Genomic DNA, 23,116 nt, shown 5'->3' on the forward strand with positions numbered 1-23,116 from the left:
TTTCCTGTAAGAACCGGGAAAGTTTAATAAGTCCAACCTCATTGCACATTTGAAGGAGCATTACAAAACACTGCATGAGGATTTTCAGTGTGTGAAATTGGAACGTAGGACCCTCGATTTTTAGCAGTTGGTCAATGGACAGTATTGTGTTTGTGTTCTTATGTCCTTGACCTCAGCTGTTCCTACCATTTGCTGACAATAAAACATAAATGAAGGAACCTTAAATTAGTATTTTGCACTTTTTGTTTATTTACTTTAAATATGTCTTTTAATTTACTATTTATTATTTTATTTATTAGTTATACATTATGTTTAAGGTTTACATTTATGCAACCAATGGTTAATAAAAAAAATGGTCGGTTTTTTATAGTTATATGAAATTTTTGGGCCAATACGATATCCGATACTAACGTCACTGTTATGGCCGATAACCAATACCGATATTCTGACATTATTGCTTCTAAAATCAGCAATTTTGTATAAAATGAACATTTTTAAAGCTGAATTCACATTATTATGTACACACACATTCTTCTGAGATGATTACAATCATTGTTCACATGAGTAAACAATTGCACATCACCCCCTCACCCTCTGAAACAGGCTGACAAATGGAGACAAGATGGTTAAATATCGGTTGTTAATATCGACCCGGTTTTATTTAACGGACCGATACCGATATGTTAAAAATGACGATATCGATATTGATGCCGATATATTGTTCATCCCTAGTTTTTTATACTTACTGTTACTGGCTTTTGTTTTCTGAGTAATATTACTTGATCAAGCCTTTCATACAGTCTACATGAAGAAATAGATAAAAGCATGTGTGATTTGTGCTGATATTGCATCGGATTGATATCGGTATCGGTCAGTACTGAAGGCTGCAATATTGGTATTGTATTGGAAGTGAAAAAGTTGTATTGGGACATCCCTAATCTACATGTTGGTAGTTTACGGGTTATCAGTATATTTGTCTACGGCTGAGGGAGCAGCATGTGTTGGAATTGTGAGACAAATAGAAGTTAGTATTGCTATAATGTAAAAATGGCTGACTGCTCACTGTGCACACAATCTTCTGTTTATTTTAGCTAAATGGATTACCTTTCTGCCAGTTCACGGACGAGGAGAAGGAGGATCAAAGCCAGAGTTCAGCAGCATTTAAGGAGCCTCGCTTTAGAAGCTGTGGACCATACATCACCATGCACTGAAGACCTGGAGAACAAACATCTAGTTGTGAATGAAGATGTGGAGAAGGATGAGTTGATGATCAAGGCAGAGCAAGATGTGGAGCACTATCCAAGTGTTGGTGTGGAAGAAACAGCTTCACATCTGGACTTTGACATTGATTCTAGCGTGGCCAGTGATGCTGGTGAAGAACCAAACTGTGACTTTTTTTTATTTGGAGACCAAATCTGATGCTAAGAAGAAAGTTGCTGAATGGGCAGCAAACCAAAACGTGTCTCACTCTGTGTTGTCGGAGCTCTTACCAATACTTGTGGAACTTGGTCTAAATGTACCAAAAGATCCCAGAACTCTGCTCAGTATGTTAAAGGACTGTGAGGTCACACCGATGGGTCGAGAGAGTTGTCACCGTTTTGGTCGTGAAAGTGGGCTGTTGTCCACCAGACCCGCTGCCCGGAGTGCCGCCAGCCCTACTTGTGAATCCATGTTTTCCAAAGTTCTTTCAATTTTGGAGGAAGTAAAGGATACTCAGCGCGTTCACAGCAGGATGCTGAATGCCTTGCTGCAACCGAAAGATGGTTCTGCTGTGGAGGTTTCTGAAGGAGTTGATTTACCTCTCAACACCCAAGAGGAAGTCGAGGATCTTAACGCAAGACTGGAGGACCGCAAGTTCATGACTTCAGTTGTAAGTTTACAATTTTACTGATTCTCATTCATTTTATAAAACTACTTTAAATGACTTAGTCTTATGTGTTTTCAGTACCTTATTCTGTCACCCAAACAATAACCACAGTCTCTCATCTTTAAATGCTTCTGACCCTTGATGGTGTTTTCCTCAGGTTGCCATGGTGGCAGATACAGGGGGAACAAGTGTGGATGACGCCACAAGGAGGATGATGAAACACCTCCTATCGCCTGAGCTGGCGTTGGAGTACAACATGTTTGGCCAACATGGGAAAAAAAAAGTTCAGAGACTTGCGTCTTTTTAACGTTGTGTACGGTAAGTTACGTCAGTTTCTTAGTCCTGGATATGTTCTACGTCATTTTCTATGACGTGGTACTTGGCTTAATATTCGATAGTCATGTACTTTTGTTTATCAAGTTTAGTTTTCTACATTTTTGGAAAACATGAAGCTCGATCTCAGTGAGTAAGCAAGCCGGGTTAACTATACTTGAGCTTACTCTTCTTTTTTCTTGTGCAGAGTCCCTGAAGAAGAATGCCTTAACTTCAAACGTCAACCTGCAAGAAGCAGAGAAGGCTTTGTCCAAGTGGTTCAGTGGAGCAAGGGACAGAGGAGGACTGAGAGCAGCAAGGGGACACAATAGAATTACGTCTCTGTAAAATAGGAGACACTGCTCGTCTGAAAAAAGTTTGGGATTTTTCATGTCTTCTTCCCATGTTAATGTTCCAAGTTTGTTTCATTTTTACAGTTTTTTTAAATAGTTTACTCAATTTGGAATAAAGTTGAATTGAATCAGATTATTGTTGAACAAAAAAAATGGAAAAGGTGTTTTGTGTGCCCTTGTGAGGTTTTTGATAGTTTTATGATGTCTGCCATGGATCCCATATTGGCCTAATTTTAATTCCTGATGGGTTGATGTTGGGTAAGTAAGGGTTATATGAGTCTCAGCTGAAATGCATCCACCAAAAACGTCTGGGTTTGGTCTTAACGTTCTTGATTGTAGCACAATAAGCAATAGATCCCACTAATTCATGTTGTTCCCACTAAGAACTTGAAAGATGGGAGCTAGATGGGTTTTTCTGTACTTTGCTCAATTGGGCCCAGTTAGTTCCCGGATTTTTCCCAAATCGCATATGGGGCCATTATGTAACCCATAGACCTACATGGGGACCATTTTCCAGCCCATTTCTAACCCAAACGGTTCCTACAGGCAAATGCTAGCAGCCGTAAATGTGGTAAAAAATTTGAAAACTTCTGTGCTTTACAAATATAAAATTCTAGAATTTCTAACATTCTATATTAAAAACTGATAAAGTATTTGGTCTGAGCAAGGATTATTTCCAAAAATAACTCAAATGAGCATAACAAAGAGGTCGCAAGCCAAATGTCTGATAGCCTTTGTACACAATGTGAAACATTCCAGTAAGAATATTTGAAGTAAACGTTTGGACTCATTTAGAAACATTTTAAGCTTAAATTTATCCAAATTTCTTTCTTTCTTTCTTTCTTTCTTTCTTTCTTTCTTTCTTTCTTTCTTTCTTTCTTTCTTTCTTTCTTTCTTTCTTTCTATTTAATTGTAACCTCGTGGGCTTCCGTGGTGTGGGCACGTTTTCACGTGGTACCGCCCCACTATTAAGTATTCCCTAGCAACGAGAAACTGCGCGTGTCTCTTCCATTCCTTCGCTGGCTACAGCACCGACATGATTTGCCTGCTTCTGTCGCTTTTCGCGCACATTTATCAGCCAGGTTGGTGACATAACTCTGTTATAACTCGGTCTGGACTCCGACCCTCACTCTGAGTTTGACGGGCTGATATTCTCGGTTTTCGGGATTGTCCAGGCTGACATCTCTCCTCGGTTAGCTTCACAAAGAGCTGACTGGTATTGTGTTGCTATGAGGCATCTGAAAGTGTGAGGAAACAAAAACAGACTAAAAGCAAGAACTATTTTAATTTGTTCGTGTCTGTAATAGCATGGCTGTTGTGGGTGAAGCTTGTAGTTAGCTTAACCGCATCCCTGCATGTGCGCGCGCTCCTCGGTTAGAAAAGTTTAATCATCGTCCTATTATTAGCTCGCGTGCTTGTGCGCAGCCTCAGTGAGCTGCAGAAGGACCGCCGCAATGAGGCCGAGAAAAAGGTCACTGAGAGATATGCGCGAGCTGGAAGGTTTGGTGCAGAAACAAGCTCGGATTGATGAATCTGGTGAGACGAACTTGATGTAGCTTCAGATGCACCAAGATTATCCCTCAGGTAGGGTTTATATAGAAACAATGCAGTGTTAATTAAAACGGTGCATAAGTGTTTCAGATGGCCAAAGTTTGCACGAGACGAGATTATCTTCAACATCAGTAGTGGAGTTGAGTATTTTTGCAGATGAATGACAAAATAAAGGATAGGTGAAGGTAAGCTGTCCTCTCTTAGATTAGTGACGCACACAATAGCTACAACAAAAGCAGCTCTAGACATTACTTATCGCACCTGAGAAATCTGGCAGAGATTTGAACTACATCAGTAAATGAACAAGTATTAGGGATTAAATCTAGTCCATCACAAAAAGCCTCATTACTAGACAGTTAAAAGTGTCCGTGCTTTAGCGTTAGAGCGTCTTTATTACTATTCGGTCAGGATTTTGTCCATTTTCTGAATAAATTACATCTCAGTGCACGTGCTGTAGTTTGAGGATTTTGGGAGAGCTGATGTTCTGACCTCTGACCTAACATTTTCAAATCTTTGGTATACATTTACTTCTACTTTGTGTGTTTGACCATTAGAGGCGTGACTCTTCACTTGTCTCCCGATTCGATTATGATTATTGGGTCAACGATTCGATTCGATATCCCGATGCATCACCATTATTTCATATTGATTTGTTTTAATCGATAAATAGCAGATGTCAGATAATTGCTTTTTTATTTATTAAAAATGTGTCTGACACAACCTGCCATCCCCCAAAAGCTCTCCATTCACAACAGTCATTAGGACAAAACATTTTAATCATTTAAGAAGATTTAACAAAGTAAAAAAATCTGTTTCCTCAATCAACCGTCACACCTCATTTGCTTTGCAAATACTCACAAAATCAGAAAAAAAAAACACAGAAAACCTATAGGACACATCCGATTCCTGCCTTTAAGTTATAATTTATTAGCGTTTAATGTCTTTGAGCAGATATTTATGCTACAGTTTAAGGGTGTAAGAAGTAACCCCAAATTAAATGTTTGGCTTAGTTTGTTATTTTATTTGAACCCAGTGGTCTCATTTCTGAAATGTTGGAGAACTAATCAAGTTCTGTTTAAAGCAGAAAATAATAAAACATTAAAAAAAAAAACTAAACTTCCAATAATATGTAAGATGTTTGTTTTATTCCTGATAATAACACCAGCAGGAGGCTGTGGGCTGGATTAGGATTAAATTACCCATCTGTTGGATCTCCTTCACTAACCAGCTAACTACAAACCTTTCCTCTAACCTGTCCTGTCTGTGGAGGAGCAGATAGGAAACCATCAGAGGCTTTTGCTGCTCAGTTAGTTTATCAACATGACTTTTAATGTTCCCCGTGCCACCGCTGCTCTTTGTCTGGTTTCTCTGTCAGGGAGGGAGAGACACAGGTGTGTAGTTGCCATGGTGAGATTATTGAGCTATTGGGTTCAGTTATAACATTTGTTTTCATCTTTAAACTTCTACAGATAATACAATCAAACATTTTCTCGTAGATTATTAGTCCATGTTGGAATTTTAGGCTGCGCTTCTCAGAATTTCTTCAAAAATGTTAACTTGCGCCCAGGGTCAATGTGCTCAGGTATGGTCATAAACTTGGTGTAATGTTCCAGGCTGGACGGGAGCGAATGAGCGCACCTTCCTAGCTGTGAAACCAGATGGTGTGCAGCGGAAACTGGTGGGAGAAATCGTGCGTCGTTTTGAGAAGAGAGGTTTCAAACTTGTGGGCCTGAAACTTGTGAAGGTAAATCCGGTGCACATTTTCCCCAGTGGTGAAAAAGGTGAGCCATTAAATGATCCATCTTGTTGCATGTGTTCTAGGCATCTGAAGATGTTCTTAGGGAACACTACTGGGACCTGAGGAATAAGCCGTTCTTCAGCAGACTGATAAGCTACATGAGTTCTGGACCGGTTGTTGCAATGGTGAGGTCACCATTTAACAAGATAAGCTGCTAGAAATGATGTCATGTTCTTCTCAGCTGGTCCATAGGTTATTTTACATCCAGGCTCTTACTGTTTTGTACGTTTTTGTGTTTGTTTAGGTGTGGCAGGGTTTGGACGTGGTCAAAACGGCTCGCAAGATGCTAGGAGAAACCAATCCTGCTGACTCGCTGCCAGGAACCATTCGAGGAGACTTCTGTGTGGAAGTGGGAAAGTAAGAGCTGGCTTTTTCACAAATTCATTAAAAGGGTCGCTGAATTTGTTTTTAATCCAGCTGTTCTGATGAGGGCTCATCGTGAGTTTCCTCCGAAGGGTGAAGCTGAGGTCCTTCACGTCAGTAAAGCTGTTCTTCCAGCAACACTATTCAGCCAAAACTATCTCGGTGCACCGTGGGAACCACAATGAGACAGGGACTCGAAAGTTGGGGAAAATACTGAATCATGCTGTTGGAAACGGCTGTCAAAGGGAATCGCTCACATCTGAATCAAGCTGAGTAGTGCAGCTGGAAAACCCCTATAATCAAATGCTTTGATGGTTTTTCTGTGTATGTTTTGTTTTACTTGCTCTGCTGATGAACACAAAACAACATAAACATCAACAAAAACAAGTATCTGTGTGAGGTGACGAGTGAGAGATGTAGAAGTTTTCGAAAACACTTGCTGTTATTTCCTCCAATCCAATCCAATTTTATTTATAAAGTGCATTCACAAGGCATTACAACCAAACAAGGCGCTGTACACTAAAAATGTTGGTTAATTAAACAGGCGTTATATAAACATGTCGAACACAGATAAAAGATAAAAAGGAAATACAACAAAATTCCCAAAAATAACAGCTAAAAATCATTAAGATACATGGTGAATAAAAATGGGAAAAAACATTTTACAAAGAACCTCAATAATACGGAAGTCGATAATTGTGGAGTCCATTATTTAAACAGTGCAGATGTCAGTGAGGTCCATAATTATGTTGTATAAGCTAGGTTGAAGTAGTGAGTTTTCAGGCGTGATTTAAAAATGCTAGCTGTTGGTGCTTGCCTCACTAGCAGTGGTAATGCGTTCCACAGCTTCGGTGCACAGACAGAGAAAGCCCTTTCTCCACGGCTTTTTAAACGTGCATTCGGAACAGCTAGGAGGAGCTTATCTTCAGACCTGAGAGCACACGGCGGGTTGTAGTAACGGGCAAGTTCACACAGATATGGAGGAGCTTGATGGTTCAAGGATTTGTAAGTGAGAAGCGTAATTTTGAAGTTTATCCTGAACTGCATCCTGAATTTCCTGTAACAAAACAAGGTGTGAACACAGAAAAAAACAAATTTTAATCATTATTTCTGATTATAATCCGTCACTCTTGAGTTTTTAATGCAGGCTGAGTAAGAAAATAGTCTCCTACACCTATCTCCTGCATTAGCTCCTGATAGAAAATAGACGGTGAAATTCTAGGATTTGCAAAGCCTGACAGTTCTATGTCACACTGTCACTTAAAATTCATGGACTCACCCATCTTGACTCATGACAGGTAAGGCAGTTTTTGGTTTAACATTAAGCAAACAGCAGCGAACGTCTTGACTAGCAGAAGCTAACGTTAGCATTAGCAACTCCACCACACAGCAGAACTCTTCCAGGCTTGCGTTATTTGTGGAGATAAAACATCAAAACTGCAAGTAGGGTGTTTGCTGCTGTTGGCTATTCCGAGGAGAGATGTCCAAATATCAGGAAATATAGGAATAGTGTTTCCTCTAGGAATTTTTCCGGGGGGTGAAATTATGACACGTCTCACCTTTATGTTAATATTATTTTATTTGATGCACTCCACTTTGAACTGCACCAATCCAGCAACTGCTGCATTGTAATAATCAGTATTAAAGGTGAATGCACCAATATTTGCACAAGAATAATTTTTGTTTTAAACTCTCAGTGACACACTTTGCAGGGGGGATTTGGCATTTACCGTAATTTCCGGACTGTAGAGCGCACCTCAATGTAAGTCGCACTGGGCTGAGAGCCGCAGATATCTACTGAATTGAAAACGTAGTTTAACAAAATGTAACTGAACTGATCAGTATCAAACAAAACAGAAAAGTTATTGATTAGTTTATTCATCATCCTCCTGCGCACTGAAACCACTGAAGTCATCTTCTTCAGTGTCGGAGTTGAACAGCCTCAGAAGAGCTTCGTCACATACCTTTTCTGTGGCGATGTCAGTGTCGCTCTCCGTGTTGCTGTCATCATCCCCGGGTGAAGCTGGCTTGAATGAGTTCTTCCCACTGCCGTCTCCAGCGCCGAACCATGGATTCATTCATGCCAAGCTTACGTGCGGCAGCACTGTTTCCCTCCTTTACTGCCAGATCGATGGCCTTCAACTTAAATGCGGCATCATATGAACTCATACGTGTAGTTTCCATGATGAGGGGGTATGGGTTTGAAAAATAATCTTCGTCGTGCCGGCTGCTTGCATGTGCTAAATTAAAATGAGCACTTTCTTCGATTTCCACTTTTGACTTCCACCTGTTTCACGTTCTGCTAAAGCGCCCCCTGGCAAGTGAAGGAAAATCTTCAGTAAAGCCGCACCTCATAAGCCGCATGGTTCAAAGCGTGGGAAAAAAGTAGCGGCTTATAATCCGGAAAATACGTTAATTTTTCTTGGTGTCTGGAAAAACATCTCCTTTTGCCCCCCTGTATTTGACTTTCTGCCCCCTTTATTTTTGGTCCAAGATCATTACTGGGCTGGCCCTATTAAATACGTTCTACACCCCTGCTTAGTAGACTTAATGAAGTATTTTTAAGCCAGTATAAAAATGACTGAAACACAAGTTTACATATTTGGCATTATTTACCAATATCTTTGATTTAATTTATTTGTTAAGAACGTCAAGATGCATTACAGTGAACATTATAATAAAGTACATTTTTCTAGTGCAGAGAGGAGACAACCCATAGAAGCACTGATTTGGTCTCATTTCAGAGAAAAATAGAACGGATCAGATGCACCTAATAAATAAAACTACTAACATAAACTCAGGAATCTGTTTCTTTGCTTCATTGTTCTGGTGCTGAAAACATCACTAATGTGGATCAAAGGAGATACACCGATGAATGCACCTCTTATTTATTATTTGTAAATTAGTGGGTGTGTTAGGGATGGGTACCGAATTCGGTACTTTTTAAGGTACCGACCGAATTCCACAGTACCGACCGAGCACCGATTCACTTCATTTGAAACGGTGCCTCGTTTCGGTACCCGTCCTTCACAACGAGAACTTGCCAAGACAGCTGCGCATGCGCAAGAGCGTTATGTCATCGGTCGCTGCGAGCGAGTTGTAAACAGAGCAGCTCCGGTAGGTAAATAAAATGTTTAAGATAACGTTAGCTTGATTTGTTAGCTTCCGTTTCACTAATGGTGCGTTCGCTTTCTCCTCAGAACTCCGAAATTCTGACTAGAAGAACATGAACGCGCTCTAAAGTTTGGCTTCACTTTACTAAATGCGACGGGTGATTGGGTGAAGATGAAACCAGTGACAACGATCTAAGTGTGAGGCATCATCGTTTTAATCTGCTCCAGCAGTTAAATAAACTGTTTAAGATAACGTTAGCTTGATATGTTAGCTTCCTGTGCCACCATTGTTATCAGCTAATGGTGCATTCGCTTTCTCTTCGGAAATTCTAACTTCCCAGTAGGAAAAATCAATTGAAAAAAGACGGCAAAAGGAATGAAGATACACAGTAAATTTAGTTCACAGTAAAGATGTTTGCTTTAGTTTAATTATCAACTTATAAAACTACAAGGATGATGTTAAAATACAAACAGTTGTATGTTATTTATCGTGATATTTATCAAATATGGTTATAAATTGAGAAAAATATATATCTAATTATAAAAGAGAATTAAATATATTAAACACTCAAAAGTATCGAAAATTGGTACTGTTAAGTACCGGTATCGATTCCTAGGTACCGGGAATTAGTACCGAATCGATTCAAATGTCAAAGGTACTCATCCCTAGACTGTGGTTTACATCAATGCATTATTTTAAATCTGAAATTGATATGGATTGATCAGAAGTTGCTATGTGTATTGTTTATTGGAAAACTACTTACAGAGCAGCCTCAGAATTGAGATTAAATATTTTTGATCACAATAGTAAAGGAACTATTACAGAACAAGTTTTTCAATAATATCAGAACTTTAATATTTAAGTGCATGAATTAATGCATCTGAACTCATGCGGTAGGAACTAGGAAATATGAAATACTAGAACCATTTTATTTTAATTTGATTAAACTGATTTTGTCCTAACGCTGTTGGCATTTTTCCCACACACAGTTAAACAAAACAATGTTGATTAAGTTGTGTGTGTGTGTGTGTGTGTGTGTGTGTGTGTGTGTGTGTGTGTGTGTGTGTGTGTGTTAGGGTTAGGGTTAATACAGTTAATGAGCAGATTGTAGAAGAAAGTAGTCGAGTGTGAAAAGTGGTCAGTGTGTCCTCCAGCAGTCTAAGCCTATAGCAGCATAACTACTAGGGCTGTAGCGAAGCCTCGACGACGTCGACGGCTCGATTCTAAAAATTTGTCGACGTCAGATCCGGAAGTCGACACACCGCGCCCACTTGTTGCATCCCCAGGAGTTTGTAAATAGAGGAGGAATCTGCCTGTTTTTCTTCTAGTTCGCCCTCTTCTCCGCCTTCACTAACATCTCCGCCAAATACCGAAGACCCGGAACAATGTCCGTCCACTACTAGATTATTTTCCTGTGTTGCCCGCCTTCGTCTCCCGGCAACGGACGACAACTTCCGGGGTCAGATGCGCTGCTTCGTCTCTACCGCAGATGTAGAACATCACCGGGAGCGTTTCTCCCTTCATAAAGGAGCTTCTTTCAGACATTAGGAGAGCTGTTTTGGTGGTAGCAGTCTCTCCTCCGTGCTGGTCTGTTTGCTGCTGGGTGTTTTTGTTTTATTTAAACTTGGTAACTTGAACTTAATGATGGTAAAGCTACTGTTAGCATCTTCGCTAACAGCTTCTTGCGTTTGGATAAGCTGTTACGTTTTGGTTTAGAGTTCATCTTTTTTGTGGTGCAGATCTCCCTTTTATTACATTTAGAGTATTGTGGGTTTTTGGTTTAGTGTAAAATATCACCTTGAGTTTGGTTTAACCGCCCAGTTTAGAGTTTGGACTTTTGGAGATCCTCATTTTGGTCCAGAACCCAGTAATCTTTGCTCAGTGGGACATCCCTAGTTATTTGTACTTTGTTTTAATTCCCCACAGGCAGAATTAGTTGTATTATTCCCAACCTGTGGATGGAAAGATTTATGATTTTTTGTAGTTGTAAATAAACCTGATCATCATTTTAACTTTTAAATCCCGTTATTGTCCCTTCCTTTTTGCACACGAGCCAAACTCCCCAGGAAGGGTCATAACACCACTCGCCTCACGCACATAAGTGACCAAAACAAAGCAGCATGGAGACACTCCATCTCCAACCACCTCTCAGGCAGCAGCCTGCACTCCCAAGTTCTACACGTCACCAGAACATAACCAACCACAACACAATAAAAGCAGTGTTATACAAAATGGAAGGCCTGTAGTGTTTATTCTCTTACAGTAAGAATTTATCAATTTTTTTGAGGAATTTATTTGAGATTTTCTGGTTTTTGTTAATTGTGCAATAGAAAAATAATCATTAGATTAATTTTCTATATAGTCATTAGAATAGTCGACTATTCGATAAAATAATCGTCAGAATAATCGTTTTAAAAATAATCGTTTACCCCCAGCCCTAATAACTACAGAGATAACTCTGGATAACCTAGCCTTTTTAGATGGAGGCATGTTGGAGGCAGGGCAAGGGAGTGCCGTCTTTACCGACTGTACACTCCACCTCCCTGTACTCCCCCACTTGTCCAGAGTTAGGCAAATATCAGATTTTAACCATAGGCCCTATCAAATAAAAATGTTTTAAGCCTATTCTTTAAAGTAGACAAGGTGTCTGCCTCACAGACTAAGGCTGGGAGCTGGTTCCACAGGAGAGGAGCCTGATAACCAAAAGATCTGCCTCTCATCCTAATTTTAGATATTCTGGGAACCACCAGTAAACCTGCAGTCTGAGAGCAAAGTGCTCGATTAGGAACGTATGGAACAATCTGATGGAGCTTGATTATTAAGAGCTTTATATGTGAGAAGAAGGATCTTAAAATCTATTCTGAATTTAACAGGTAGCCAATGTAGGGAAGCTAAGACAGGAGAAATATGATCTCTCTTTTTAATTCTCATCAGAACTCTAGCTGCAGCATTTTGGACAAGCTGAAGACTTTTAACTACATTCTGTGGACTTCCTGAGAGTAATGAAATACAGTAATCCAGTCTTGCTTAGGGATGGGTACCTTTGACATTTGAATCGATCCGGTACTAATTCCCGGTACCTAGGAATCGATACTGGTACTTAACGGTACCAATTTTCGATACTTTTGAGTGTTTAATATTTTGAATTCTCTTTTATAATTAAATATATATTTTTCTCAATATATAACCATATTTGATAAATATCACGATTAATAACATACAACTGTTTGTATTTTAACATAGTCCTTGTAGTTTTATAAGTTGATAATTAAACTGAAGCAAACATCTTTACTGTGAACTAAATTTACTGTGTATCTTCATTCCTTTTACCGTCCTTTTTCAATTGATTTTTCCTACTGGGAAGTTAGAATTTCCGAAGAGAAAGCGAATGCACCATTAGCTGATAACAATGGTGGCATAGGAAGCTAACATATCAAGCTAACGTTATCTTAAACAGTTTATTTAACTGCTGGAGCAGATTAAAACGATGATGCCTCACACTTAGATCGTTGTCACTGGTTTCATCTTCACCCAATCACCCGTCGCATTTAGTAAAGTGAAGCCAAACTTTAGAGCGCGTTCATGTTCTTCTAGTCGAATTTCGGAGTTCCGAGGAGAAAGCGAACGCACCATTAGTGAAACGGAAGCTAACAAATCAAGCTAACGTTATCTTAAACATTTTATTTACCTACCGGAGCAGATTAAGATGAGGATGTCTCAATTAGATCGTTGTTGCTGGTTTCATCATCACCCAGTTACCCATCACATTTAGTGAAGTGGACCCAAGCTTTAGCTTTCGTTCTTTCTACCATGCTGCTCTGTTTACAACTCGCTCGCAGCGACCTATGACATAACGCTCTTGCGCATGCGCAGCTGTCTAGACAAGTTCTCGTTGTGAAGGACGGGTACCGAAACGAGGCACCGTTTGAAATGAAGTGAATCGGTGCTCGGTCGGTACTGTGGAATTCGGTCGGTACCTTAAAAAGTACAGAATTCGGTACCCATCCCTAGTCTTGATGTAATAAATGCATGAACTAGTTTTTCAGCATCACTCCTGGAAAGGACGCTTCTAATCTTAGCAATATTCCGAAGGTGGAAAAAGGAAATCCTACAAACCTGTTTAACCTGGGAATTGAATGACATGTCCTGGTCAAAGATAACACCAAGGTTCCTTACTTTATTCTCGGAGACTAATTTAATGCCGTTCAGGTCAGGTGATTGACTAAGCAATTTCCTTTTCTGGATCTCTGGTCCAAAGATGAGAACTTCCGCCTTGTCTTGATTTAAAAGCAAAAAGTTTAGAGTCATCCAATTTTTATGTCCTCAAGACAAGCCTGTAATCTACCCAACCGATTAGGTTCATCAGGGTTAATGGATAAATATAACTGAGTATCGTCAGCATAACAGTGGAAGTTTATCCCATGCTGTCTAATGATTTTACCAATTGGGAGCATATATATAGTAAAAAGAATTGGTCCAAGCACTGAACCCTGTGGTACTCCACAAGTAACCCTGGAGTATGAAGAAGATTTGTCATGTACGTTTACAAAAATGAAATCTGTCAGACAGGTAGGATTCAAACCAGCCTAGCACTAGAGATAGGGTGAGAAGCATGGTCATTCGGGAGGGGCTCGGAGTAGATCTGCTGCTCTTCCATGTCGGGAGGAGCCAGTTGAGGTGGCTCGGAGATTTAGTTAGGATGCTTCCTGGACTCCTCCCTGGTGACGTTATCCAGGCATGTCCAGCTGGGAAAAGACCCAAAGGAAGACCCAGGATATGCTGGAGGGACTATGTTTCCAAAGGAGTGATCATTACTTTTGTTTCTGCATGTTCAGGAACGTGATCCATGGCAGCGACTCGATGGAGAGCGCGATGAAGGAAATTTCTCTGTGGTTTGGTCAGAACGAGCTCCATCGCTGGGAGAGCTGCAGCACCAGTTGGATCTACTGACAGCAGCTTAATCCCGTCCCACATGAACACCTGCAGACCTGAACACCAAATAGATCCTCCTCAGACATGCTTTGTTTTGGCTTTAGCAGGTATCTAGTTACACAGAACGGTCATCTCTGCCTTATTGCATTTCTCTGTTTACATTTTTATTAAAGTAAGACTTTAACATGGGCAATGCCTCAATAAGGGACGCCAGTGCTGTCTTCTGGTTTTTGTTTTTCAGTTCAGATTGTAAAACTTAGATGAAAGGATTGTTTATCAGGTAAATGCACCTTTATTTGTGTTAAATGAACACATCCTGCACCTGTCAGGTGTGCAACAACCTGACGGCTCAGCTTTCCATTGAGCTGAGATGTTTATAATCTGTTTGACTTGCAAAAAACGGTTATGTGTCATTATCCAAATATCAGCATCTTTGACTTCAGATTGTTCAGAGTTGTGAAAATGATCATGTGGAAGGACTTGAATGTAAAGTTTGCAGCTTTCATGTGTTTTTATATTTTCATATGAAGCTTGACTTTAAGGTGAATCTGTACTTGAACACGTTTTTACTAAACCAGCCCAGCTGCATTTATCCGTTACTAAAGCAACAACAAATCAGTCATTTTACGCGTGTTTGTTGTGAAGCGAACCACACACCACTCGCTGCTTTCAGCACACAAATATGTTTAATATTTAATCCACAGATAAAGAGATCAATGCACAGATTTCTATACTGAACCGGGAGGATGCATCTTGACATTTACAGTTTTTATCCCTGTACATAAATAACATGCCAGCGCTCGCCTGCATCACACCCCTCTGTGTGAATATGAACATGATCCGACCTTTGACCTGCATCAGGAAGCTGGAGATGTTTCACCCTGGTGGTTTTAAACAAAACGTTTTAGTCAAAACAAACCAGATTATCAGACTTTCACTCATCTGTTACCTTTACGAGATAAATAGAAGTCAGCGGGTGAAACCAGACTCTTGGCCGACATTCACACTTTTACTTGTTTTTGGGGAATCTGATGGGATCTGGAAGAGGAGGTGACGTTTTTACAGATAAACTCAAGGAGCAGCTGTTGCAGGACAGCCGAGGGAGAGGACGGGGATGGATGTAGGGAGGTAGATAATGAGGTTTATGGTGATGGTTACAGCTTCCTGTGTGACGGACACAGGGTGTCAGGCAGATAACTAGATCAGAGGAGATGGAGGGACAGGAGGAGGTTTATTAGTTACAGGAACAATGCAAAGCTCAGAGGGTAGTTTTACAGCCAGAGGGGAACTTTTACATGATGGGGGGGAATTGCAAGGTTTGGATGGCTGGAAGCTTCCAAGACAAACTCCGGTGTCACTCTGGGACATAAGACACCTGCCAGACGATGATGTGGCTCCGCTCAGCCTTGCTCAAAGCAGGTTTCATCTGTGAAGCCCCACTGTTGTCTCCGTCCTCCGTCTCATCGTCCTCTCCGTCACCTGTGGAGGACGAACCAATCCAACTCAACAGCTAGTCAGGCTAGAATTATTTAAAAAAAAAGGATGAAAAATACTTGTGATTAGTTTCTTTCACTCTTTTATTCCATTTGTTGGGAAACCAGAATTTTATTTATTAATTTAAAAAAATGTTTTTTTGACATTTTAGGGTTGCACCGTGCCTCTAGTGCCACCTGGAAACAAAAGGAACTACAATTCTAGTTACATTTGAATCAAAGTCATTCAAATTTGAAATTTTATTTTGTGGTATTTATAATTTTACATTCATATTTTAACAGATCCACGAAGCTTTTTACGCAAATGTTTGGAAAAGATCTAAAGGTGGAATCTGGCAGGAAAACACACAAAAACTTCTAATTTCTCCTGAAAACACATCCTTTCTTTGCTTTAAACTCCCAGTTAGATGAGCTGTTGTAGGGTTTCTTTATTTTTACCACCTTAGAAAAGCAACCGTACCAATTCAGTTCATTTTTAAACTAAGACAGACAGAATATGAATAAATTATATTGGAAAACATTAGCTAATATTTAAATTTTTTCTTTTATTAATTGGGTGTTCTGATAGCAGTGTGTGTGTGTGTTTACCTATGCGGAAATCGATGTAGCCCTCGCCCCCGCTCAACACCAACACGTTGTGAACACTCTGCTCCTCCGTCTCTGTTGGTGCCGTGGAGCTCTGCCCTTCTGACGGGCTGTCCAGAACACTGCCGTTCAAGGTGGCCAGAACGTTGCCTGTCATAAAATACAGCCCAAAACTTTGCATTAATTGTTAAAATAACAATCTAAAAACATCACATTAATTTTCGCAGGTACAACCCCAATCATAGGCCCATTTAATCTGAACCAAATAATCTAAACGTTTTAAAGAGCAAGTCACCCCCTGCCAGAGTCTTACTCCACTCCCACTTCCTGTTTGAAAAATGCAAAAAATGCTGTTGCCTGGCAAGACTACACACACATGATATTGTGACCTCATAATGTAACAGCTGACATCATAGTGTACTTCTTAGCCTATAGCAATGGCAGATTAAATTTAAATGCAATGCAGAGTTTTTACCTGAAAACTGTGCAACAATGACAGTTTTAGGCAGAATATTTAAATGTTAACTAAGATGCACTTAAGTGCCAAATGATTGCATGTGTCTACAGCTTGGTTAGACACTCATTTATATAGTTAATCAGCAAAAAAGAAGTGGATTTGGGGGTGACTTGCTCTTTAAATATAAGCTTGGGTCTGAAACAGCAGGAGCTCTAAACCTAATCTCGGCGTTTACTGACCCGGTACGGAGACAAAGAACTTAACAGCATCACGGTGTCCATGGAAACACAGCTGGGCTTGTGCCATGGAGCAGTAGGGAATGAAGCTGCCGCTGCTCTTCTCTGATCCGTCATCACTGTAGACGTGGATCACGCCTCCGGAGGACGTGGGAGACACCTTATTGGCTGGAGCAGAGGGACGAGAGACGACGAGAACGTTCACAAGCAAATCATAAACATAACAGAAACCATAAACAACACATATACTAACTTCTACATTGCACGTAACGTTTTATTAAAGTCACAATAACTGATGACATGCATCTAAAAAGTCAAACATCTCTCTGACAAAACAATAAACACGGAATACTTTTATTTTCAGGAAATTAATCAGAGAAGGAAGAACTGAAAGATGAAAATTCAAAAATAAAACAGTCTCAAGAGATTGGACGGTTTGGCCGGGGGAGACGAGGGGAGGTCCCACTTACCCCTCAAACCCAGGAGCTGTCCCCGATGAAGGACCACCGCTTTAGGAGAAGGAAGACGAGGAGGAGGTGGAGAAAGAGGACAGTGACAGTAATAATTAGGATTGGGAGAACAAGCTGCTACTACTGAACAAAGGAAGGAAACAGAAAGTGGGAAAAGCTGAGGGGAGCTGAAGAGGTCTCCGTGTGGACACTGGACACGCTGATGTTTTTTATGGATGTCCGAAGACTCAACTTAAACCAATCAGAAAATGTAATATTATAATATATTAATTAATATTATTAGCTATGTGCATGGAAGTCATAGTTTATAATTTAATAACAGAATACCAGGTAATTTTAATACAGTGAAAAATAAACACAAACAATCATACTCTCATGGATTCTGTTTCATAAAAATATATGAATATGCTTTTTATCAGCTTTTGTTTGTATTTCAATAAAGTTCTCGTCACGGGTTTAGCAACTTTTTCCTTTTTTCATGCTGTATTTTATTTTGAAACCTCTAAAATGACTTAACTATGTACTAAACCCCACCCCTTATGTGCTCATTGTGCAGAGTATTTATGTCTTGGTCTATTTAAATGTTTTAAAGGAACTTTACGGAGTTTAGAATTTTTATGCTCGCGATTGCCCCCTCAGGCCAAAAGCGTAACGACAGCTTCAATAGGAGGCTCGTGCACGAGGCGCGCATGCCGTACGTGCACACTCCTTAACGAAAATAGCAGCTGAGACAGTCCCGTGTGTGTGTGTGTGTGTCCCGGAGGACAGAGGACAGGAGAACATGCAGCTAATTAATTAAATAATTTGGTTCTGTACCTTTCTCTTCAGCACAGCCGACAAAGGTTTATGATGGGTCAGTCCTCCTGCATGCTCAGATCATTCCCTTCCCTTGCTTAAAAAATTGTTCCAAAATGAAAGTTGGACCCACATCTTTTTTTATCTGTGAATTCAATGCCGTTCGGCGAGTCTCAAATAAAAATTTGGGCATCTTACTGTAAAAAAATATACCATTAATGTAAAAAAGAAACTCTAAAATAACTATGTTCACATTCAGAACTGAACCCGGGACTTCTGCACAAAAGCCCCAAATCTTACCAGGCGAGCTAAACCATCTGTAACATTTATATTCTTGATGACAGCTGAAACAACGTTCAACGAATGGTTCGGAGGGCTATGCCTGAGCGTGAACGCGCATGAAGCAGCCTGCTCGACCCGAGCAGCTCTCTTTTTCTGTGATTTTACAGAAAAACAGGCAATCACAGTAAAATGCCAGGGCTCATTCTACCGGACCAGGGCATTGCAGGAGAATGTATGAAGAAGAAATTTATTATTTCTATACATGTTTTGGCTGTCAAACTTCCATAATGCCCCTTTAATGATGATCCTACGGAAAGCCACAGACAGAAATGTGTTTTATAGCAAATATTTTTTTCCAACAACATGGAAATGTAAAAAAAAAAAAAACCTCCTTTGAACTTGAATTATATTTTTATAATGCATGAGTTTTCCAGGAGCTGTTAATAATCAGACAAGTTCATCGCAGATTGTTCTGAGTAAAGGCAGAACTATATTTATATAATCCTGCTTTGATTAATCTCTTGATAAAAAAAGTTCGATTTCATATTCTGCTGCGTAACTCCACTCACTTTCTGTCAGCGGGATGGAGATGATCACACCGTTTCCGGTTCCCACCCAGAGACGATTTCCACCAATCAGGAGGGCCGTGATCCGAACAAAAGAGAATCCCAGCTTACCAGTACCTGAGGTTTACAATCAGAGTCAGCGAAGTGTAACGACAGCTAAACCAGTAAAGATTTTTCAAGTCCCCGTAAAAATCAGCTGGTTACACAAACTGACCCAGCATCTTGCTGACATATGGCTCGATGTCAACGTCCTGGAGGTGCTGGTGTGTGTGCGCGTGGTACAGTCGCAGTGTTGAATCTAGTCGGATGGACACCCACACACCGTCACCGATCCACGCCAGCTGCCTCACCTGACTCTCCCTGCGAGGGTGAGCGTCAAAGGACTTCTACGACACCAGAACAGGACTGGGTGGGTAAGGGAATCATCAACAGCTGATGCTCCACCTGTCAGAGACTCACCTCGATCTGCATGCTTTTGGGCTGGATGACATGGATCTTGTTCTTATAGCCGCACCACACTTTATCATGGACAACAGCCATGCAGCGGATGGAGTGATGAGGACGACCCAGGTCCATGAGGTGGTAATTGGACAAGTCCCACTGGCCATCTGTGGAAGAAAAAAAACACACTTTTAAAGCAAAACCTATGTCTCTGAACAGCAGGAGGTCACACCTACAGTATATGAAATAAAACCTAAACCCAAAAGCATTCATGGAACTTCATTTAAAAAGTTTTTGAGAAAAAAGATATTTTTTCAGGTTCCATGAAGCATGGATTAATTACAAAAGAAACCTCCGAAACAGAAAATCCCTAATCCTCCCACCTTCTGATCTATGGAAAATAGCGAGCGTCCCGTCGGCCAGCGCCACCAGAACCCGACCCTTCACGTGTCTGCAGAGACAGAAACCAAAATTCACCATATTTATCTCCAGCTAGCTGATTGGTGACTCATCACGCAGGAGTTCAGATTTGTTTGTCTTACACCAGGCTGAGGACGGAATCTTTCAGTTTGATGGAGTGGAGACACTTCTTCCAGTTTCCAACAGCCGAGTGGACATAGAGCCTAGAAGAAAAGTAAAATTCCTGACAGACCCGGAAAGCCTAAAGGCTCTAAAATGTTTTACTGTAGAGACTCACCAGCCATTCTGGGCCCCGAGCCACATGGTGGGGGCAACACTGGTATAGTTTTTGGTCTCTTCCCCTCCGTCCTCTGACTCTGTGGGTTGGGACGCCTCCTCTTTGGACTGACCTGTGCTCCTGTGTGGATAGACGTGAGCATGAAGGGAGTTCTGATGACTAGTTTGTGCTTAGACAGACTTGTACCTGTCATCTGCCAGACGAGGCTGAGGATCTGTAAAGACATGCTCGGTGAAGGGTCCCGGGGGTCCGGATCTCATCTCTGTGTGGTTGGGAGTAGTTTCAGGAACTTCTGTTGCTTCTGTGGCCTCCTCTGCTGACTGAGCTGGGTGCATCTTCCCGTTCACAGGAGGAGCAGAGGGAGCTAGAGGAGACAGGAACTCAGTTGGTGCAACAGCTAAATATAGAAACACTAAAGAGTTTTTAAAACCTTAAGCTACTGCTTTCAAACTGGATCCAGTATCGCTCTAGAGCCGGAAACTAGACCAACTTTAAATTGGACAGCACTCCATAGCCCTCTGCACTTAACAGTTTTGTAGAAGTCTCTACCTGCTTTACAGCAATAGCTGTTTACTGTGCTGGTAGCTAATATTTAGGCTAGCAGTTAGCTTTTATAGTTCCCCGACTGTCAATAACAAGCACAAGAAGTCTTTGGAGGAGAAGCAAAGGGCTAAAACCAGAGTGAACATCCATATTGTCGTTCTTTTTTAAAGCACAGAAACGGTTTTGTTACCTGTTGTTGACGCTACGTTTCAGCGTCAGCCTGAAGAAGCCGGCAGCTGTCGGCGAAACGTAGCGTCAACAACAGGTAACAAAACTGTTTCTGTGCTTTAAAAAAGAACGACAACATGGAATTAGAAATAACGCACAGCAAGAACACACCTAAGATGTTCAAAGAGTGAACATCGGCGCAGCCTAAACTCGTTTCAGGGAGCTGAAGGAGGCTACAATGTCACAGACTGATGGTGACCTGGGTTTCTTCCTACTGGACTTGAAAGTAAAAACATTTTTTGTCCCAAAGTGGATTTTTTCACGTTTTAGTATTAGTTGGCTCGAGTTAGCATAAGAGGCTGCAGCAGGGTTGTTTACGACAGCTTTAATTCTGCTTTCAACCAGTAGAACGGAGAGGTGGGAAACATATTGAGTGTTACTTGAAAGCAAAAATCCAGACTTTTTTCCCCAGACAGCACCATCTAGAGGCAGAAAAATATATTTCTCTTTTAAGCCCCTCTCCATATTTCCGTGTTTACAGCTGGAAGCAACACCACTTGATCATAAACGTGCACCTCAAGCTGGTCAACAGAGCTAGAGCCCAAAATTTTACAATAATTATTTTGATGTTCAGCTGTTTATTCACACACACACACACACACACACACACACACACACACACACACACACACACACACACACTAACCTAAACTAAAAGTTAACAGGGTTCCCACGCGTCCTGGAAAACCTGGAAAATGATAGTCCAATTTTCCAGTCATGGAAAACACATGGAAAATGGGGGGAATTGCAAAATGTCCTGGAAATTTTTGAGTTGTCCTGGAAAATAATTTTCCATCCTTGTGGATAAACAAATGGATTAAACATTTTGGGCAATATTGGGCTGTAGCGCTTCTCCTTTAATTTCTGCATCTAGCTGGCACAGCGCCCCACATGACGCTTCCAACCAATCAGATTGCATAATCCCCTTCAGTTCCAGTTCCACTTCTGTTTTTCCAACTGTCTTTTTGGCTAGATTTACAGATTTTTCATCCCTAGATTTATTTCTCTAAAGAAGGGCCAAAAGTAGCGACTCGGTTCGCGAGTATTGCGTTATCGCAGTTTATAGAGCGAGAGGTTTTTCTCCTTCTCTCTGTTGAGTGACAAAGGAGCAGCGGAGAGCTCTTGTTTTTTTCACTCATGCGATGAGACGAGTGAACATGAGGAGAGCTTCGGGATAGCAACGGAAAGCAGGTAGTCTACCGGACCCGCGCTCCACTCAGTAATTCATACTTGTTCTATCGTCCAACAGCAGAAACAAAAATATGTGAATGATAAAAATGTCATGAATTTGATTCTATCAAAATACTAAGTATGTGCTCAGAGGACAGAGCCTCAGCTGTTCATACTGTTTTTAGCTAGCTACACAGACCGCAGCCAGGTGGCAGTGAGAACTGGACTGGCATGGTCATTGAACAAAGTTGTTAACGTAATTAAATTGAATTCAACACGGCTAAATTAATAACTAGAATGATTTTAAGTGGTAACTATATATCATAGTAATGCTACGTACAGTCCAGACTAAAATGGTAGCGAACAACTACAAGTACTTATCTCTGAGGTAGAAAAAAATATTTTTCAGGTCCAATATGTCTGTGGTGTTAGCGGGAGATATTAGCCTAGTCATCTATCCTGAATCTTGTTTCTGGATGACTGGACTAACCTAAAATGACCAATACTGGAACAACAAAATGCAGTTTAACATCCAACTATGTGGAATAAGCAGTAAAGTGTAATGTGGTGTGTACAGTAAGTATAATACATATAATATGAAAGATATGAAAGAGCTAAGGTTTGAAAAGTAGGCCTAATTTATTGTATAAACAGTAACAATCTTTCAAAATATGTCTTTGTGTCCTTTATAGGCAGGAGTGAGTGATGTCAGGAAGACGGTGCCAATCCAAAACTTTTCAAAACTGGCTTTTTGCTAGCCCCAAGACTCTCTGCCTGTGTGTTGGGGTTTACCCCAGTGGACGAGAGGGTAGCTTCCCTGTGCCTTCGGGTCGGGGAACGGGTCCTGACTGTAGTTTGCGCTT

At 40.8% G+C, this 23,116-nt stretch overlaps 3 protein-coding genes across 25 annotated transcripts in view; 2 read left to right on the forward strand and 1 right to left on the reverse strand.

Moving 5' to 3' along the window:
- Positions 1–1,162: 1,162 nt before the first annotated feature.
- LOC107376673 (uncharacterized) lies at positions 1,163–2,582 on the forward strand. Its single transcript, XM_015945927.3, has 3 exons — positions 1,163–1,870; positions 2,025–2,185; positions 2,388–2,582. The coding sequence occupies exons 1-2, from the start codon at positions 1,286–1,288 to the stop codon at positions 2,172–2,174; spliced, it is 735 nt and encodes a 244-aa protein (XP_015801413.3). The 5' UTR covers positions 1,163–1,285; the 3' UTR covers positions 2,175–2,185; positions 2,388–2,582.
- Positions 2,583–3,473: 891 nt separating this feature from the next.
- nme3 (NME/NM23 nucleoside diphosphate kinase 3) lies at positions 3,474–17,599 on the forward strand. 6 transcript variants are annotated; one of them, XR_008565781.2, is made up of 6 exons: positions 3,891–4,068; positions 5,697–5,827; positions 5,905–6,006; positions 6,126–6,238; positions 14,194–14,397; positions 17,426–17,599. XR_008565781.2 is itself a non-coding variant. In XM_015945929.3 (5 exons), exons 1-5 carry the CDS (start codon positions 3,569–3,571, stop codon positions 6,515–6,517), a joined length of 573 nt encoding a protein of 190 aa, XP_015801415.1. In that variant the 5' UTR covers positions 3,474–3,568; the 3' UTR covers positions 6,518–6,638. The 6 variants fall into 6 exon arrangements, 5 of the variants coding, with proteins under 5 accessions (XP_015801415.1, XP_015801418.1, XP_015801414.1 ...); XM_015945929.3 differs by lacking the exons at positions 3,891–4,068; positions 14,194–14,397; positions 17,426–17,599 and adding exons at positions 3,474–3,614; positions 6,337–6,638; XM_015945932.3 differs by lacking the exons at positions 3,891–4,068; positions 17,426–17,599 and adding an exon at positions 3,475–3,614 and having other exon boundaries at positions 14,194–14,912.
- The window catches only part of mapk8ip3 (mitogen-activated protein kinase 8 interacting protein 3), a 48,003-nt gene continuing 40,389 nt past the window's right edge, over positions 15,503–23,116 (reverse strand). For 14 of the 18 annotated variants that reach the window (XM_015945920.3, XM_054750483.2, XM_015945909.3 and 11 more), the window contains 11 exons: positions 20,499–20,676; positions 20,313–20,432; positions 20,158–20,238; positions 19,999–20,066; positions 19,634–19,782; positions 19,389–19,560; positions 19,178–19,291; positions 17,532–17,570; positions 17,065–17,229; positions 16,372–16,518; positions 15,503–15,769 (listed from right to left, as the gene is read on the reverse strand). In XM_015945920.3, the coding sequence (XP_015801406.1) occupies positions 15,645–15,769; positions 16,372–16,518; positions 17,065–17,229; positions 17,532–17,570; positions 19,178–19,291; positions 19,389–19,560; positions 19,634–19,782; positions 19,999–20,066; positions 20,158–20,238; positions 20,313–20,432; positions 20,499–20,676 (1,358 nt within the window). In that variant the 3' untranslated portion in view covers positions 15,503–15,644. The remainder of the gene's footprint in view (positions 15,770–16,371; positions 16,519–17,064; positions 17,230–17,531; positions 17,571–19,177; positions 19,292–19,388; positions 19,561–19,633; positions 19,783–19,998; positions 20,067–20,157; positions 20,239–20,312; positions 20,433–20,498; positions 20,677–23,116) is intronic. The other 4 variants (XM_015945922.3, XM_015945912.3, XM_070542662.1 and 1 more) reach the window with 4 other exon arrangements.

This window comes from Nothobranchius furzeri, chromosome 12, assembly GCF_043380555.1.
Source record: "Nothobranchius furzeri strain GRZ-AD chromosome 12, NfurGRZ-RIMD1, whole genome shotgun sequence".
NCBI classification, from domain to species: domain Eukaryota; kingdom Metazoa; phylum Chordata; class Actinopteri; order Cyprinodontiformes; family Nothobranchiidae; genus Nothobranchius; species Nothobranchius furzeri.

Excerpts from the sequence above, each read along its gene's own strand:
- LOC107376673 (XM_015945927.3), top strand. The coding sequence starts at position 1,286 with ATGTGGAGCACTATCCAAGTGTTGGTGTGGAAGAAACAGCTTCACATC. Across the intron at positions 1,871-2,024 it reads GCAAGTTCATGACTTCAGTT|GTTGCCATGGTGGCAGATAC; the intron begins GTAAGTTTACAA and ends TGTTTTCCTCAG.
- nme3 (XM_015945928.3), top strand. The coding sequence starts at position 3,987 with ATGAGGCCGAGAAAAAGGTCACTGAGAGATATGCGCGAGCTGGAAGGT. Across the intron at positions 6,007-6,125 it reads CTGGACCGGTTGTTGCAATG|GTGTGGCAGGGTTTGGACGT; the intron begins GTGAGGTCACCA and ends GTGTTTGTTTAG. Across the intron at positions 6,239-6,336 it reads TTCTGTGTGGAAGTGGGAAA|GGTGAAGCTGAGGTCCTTCA; the intron begins GTAAGAGCTGGC and ends TTTCCTCCGAAG.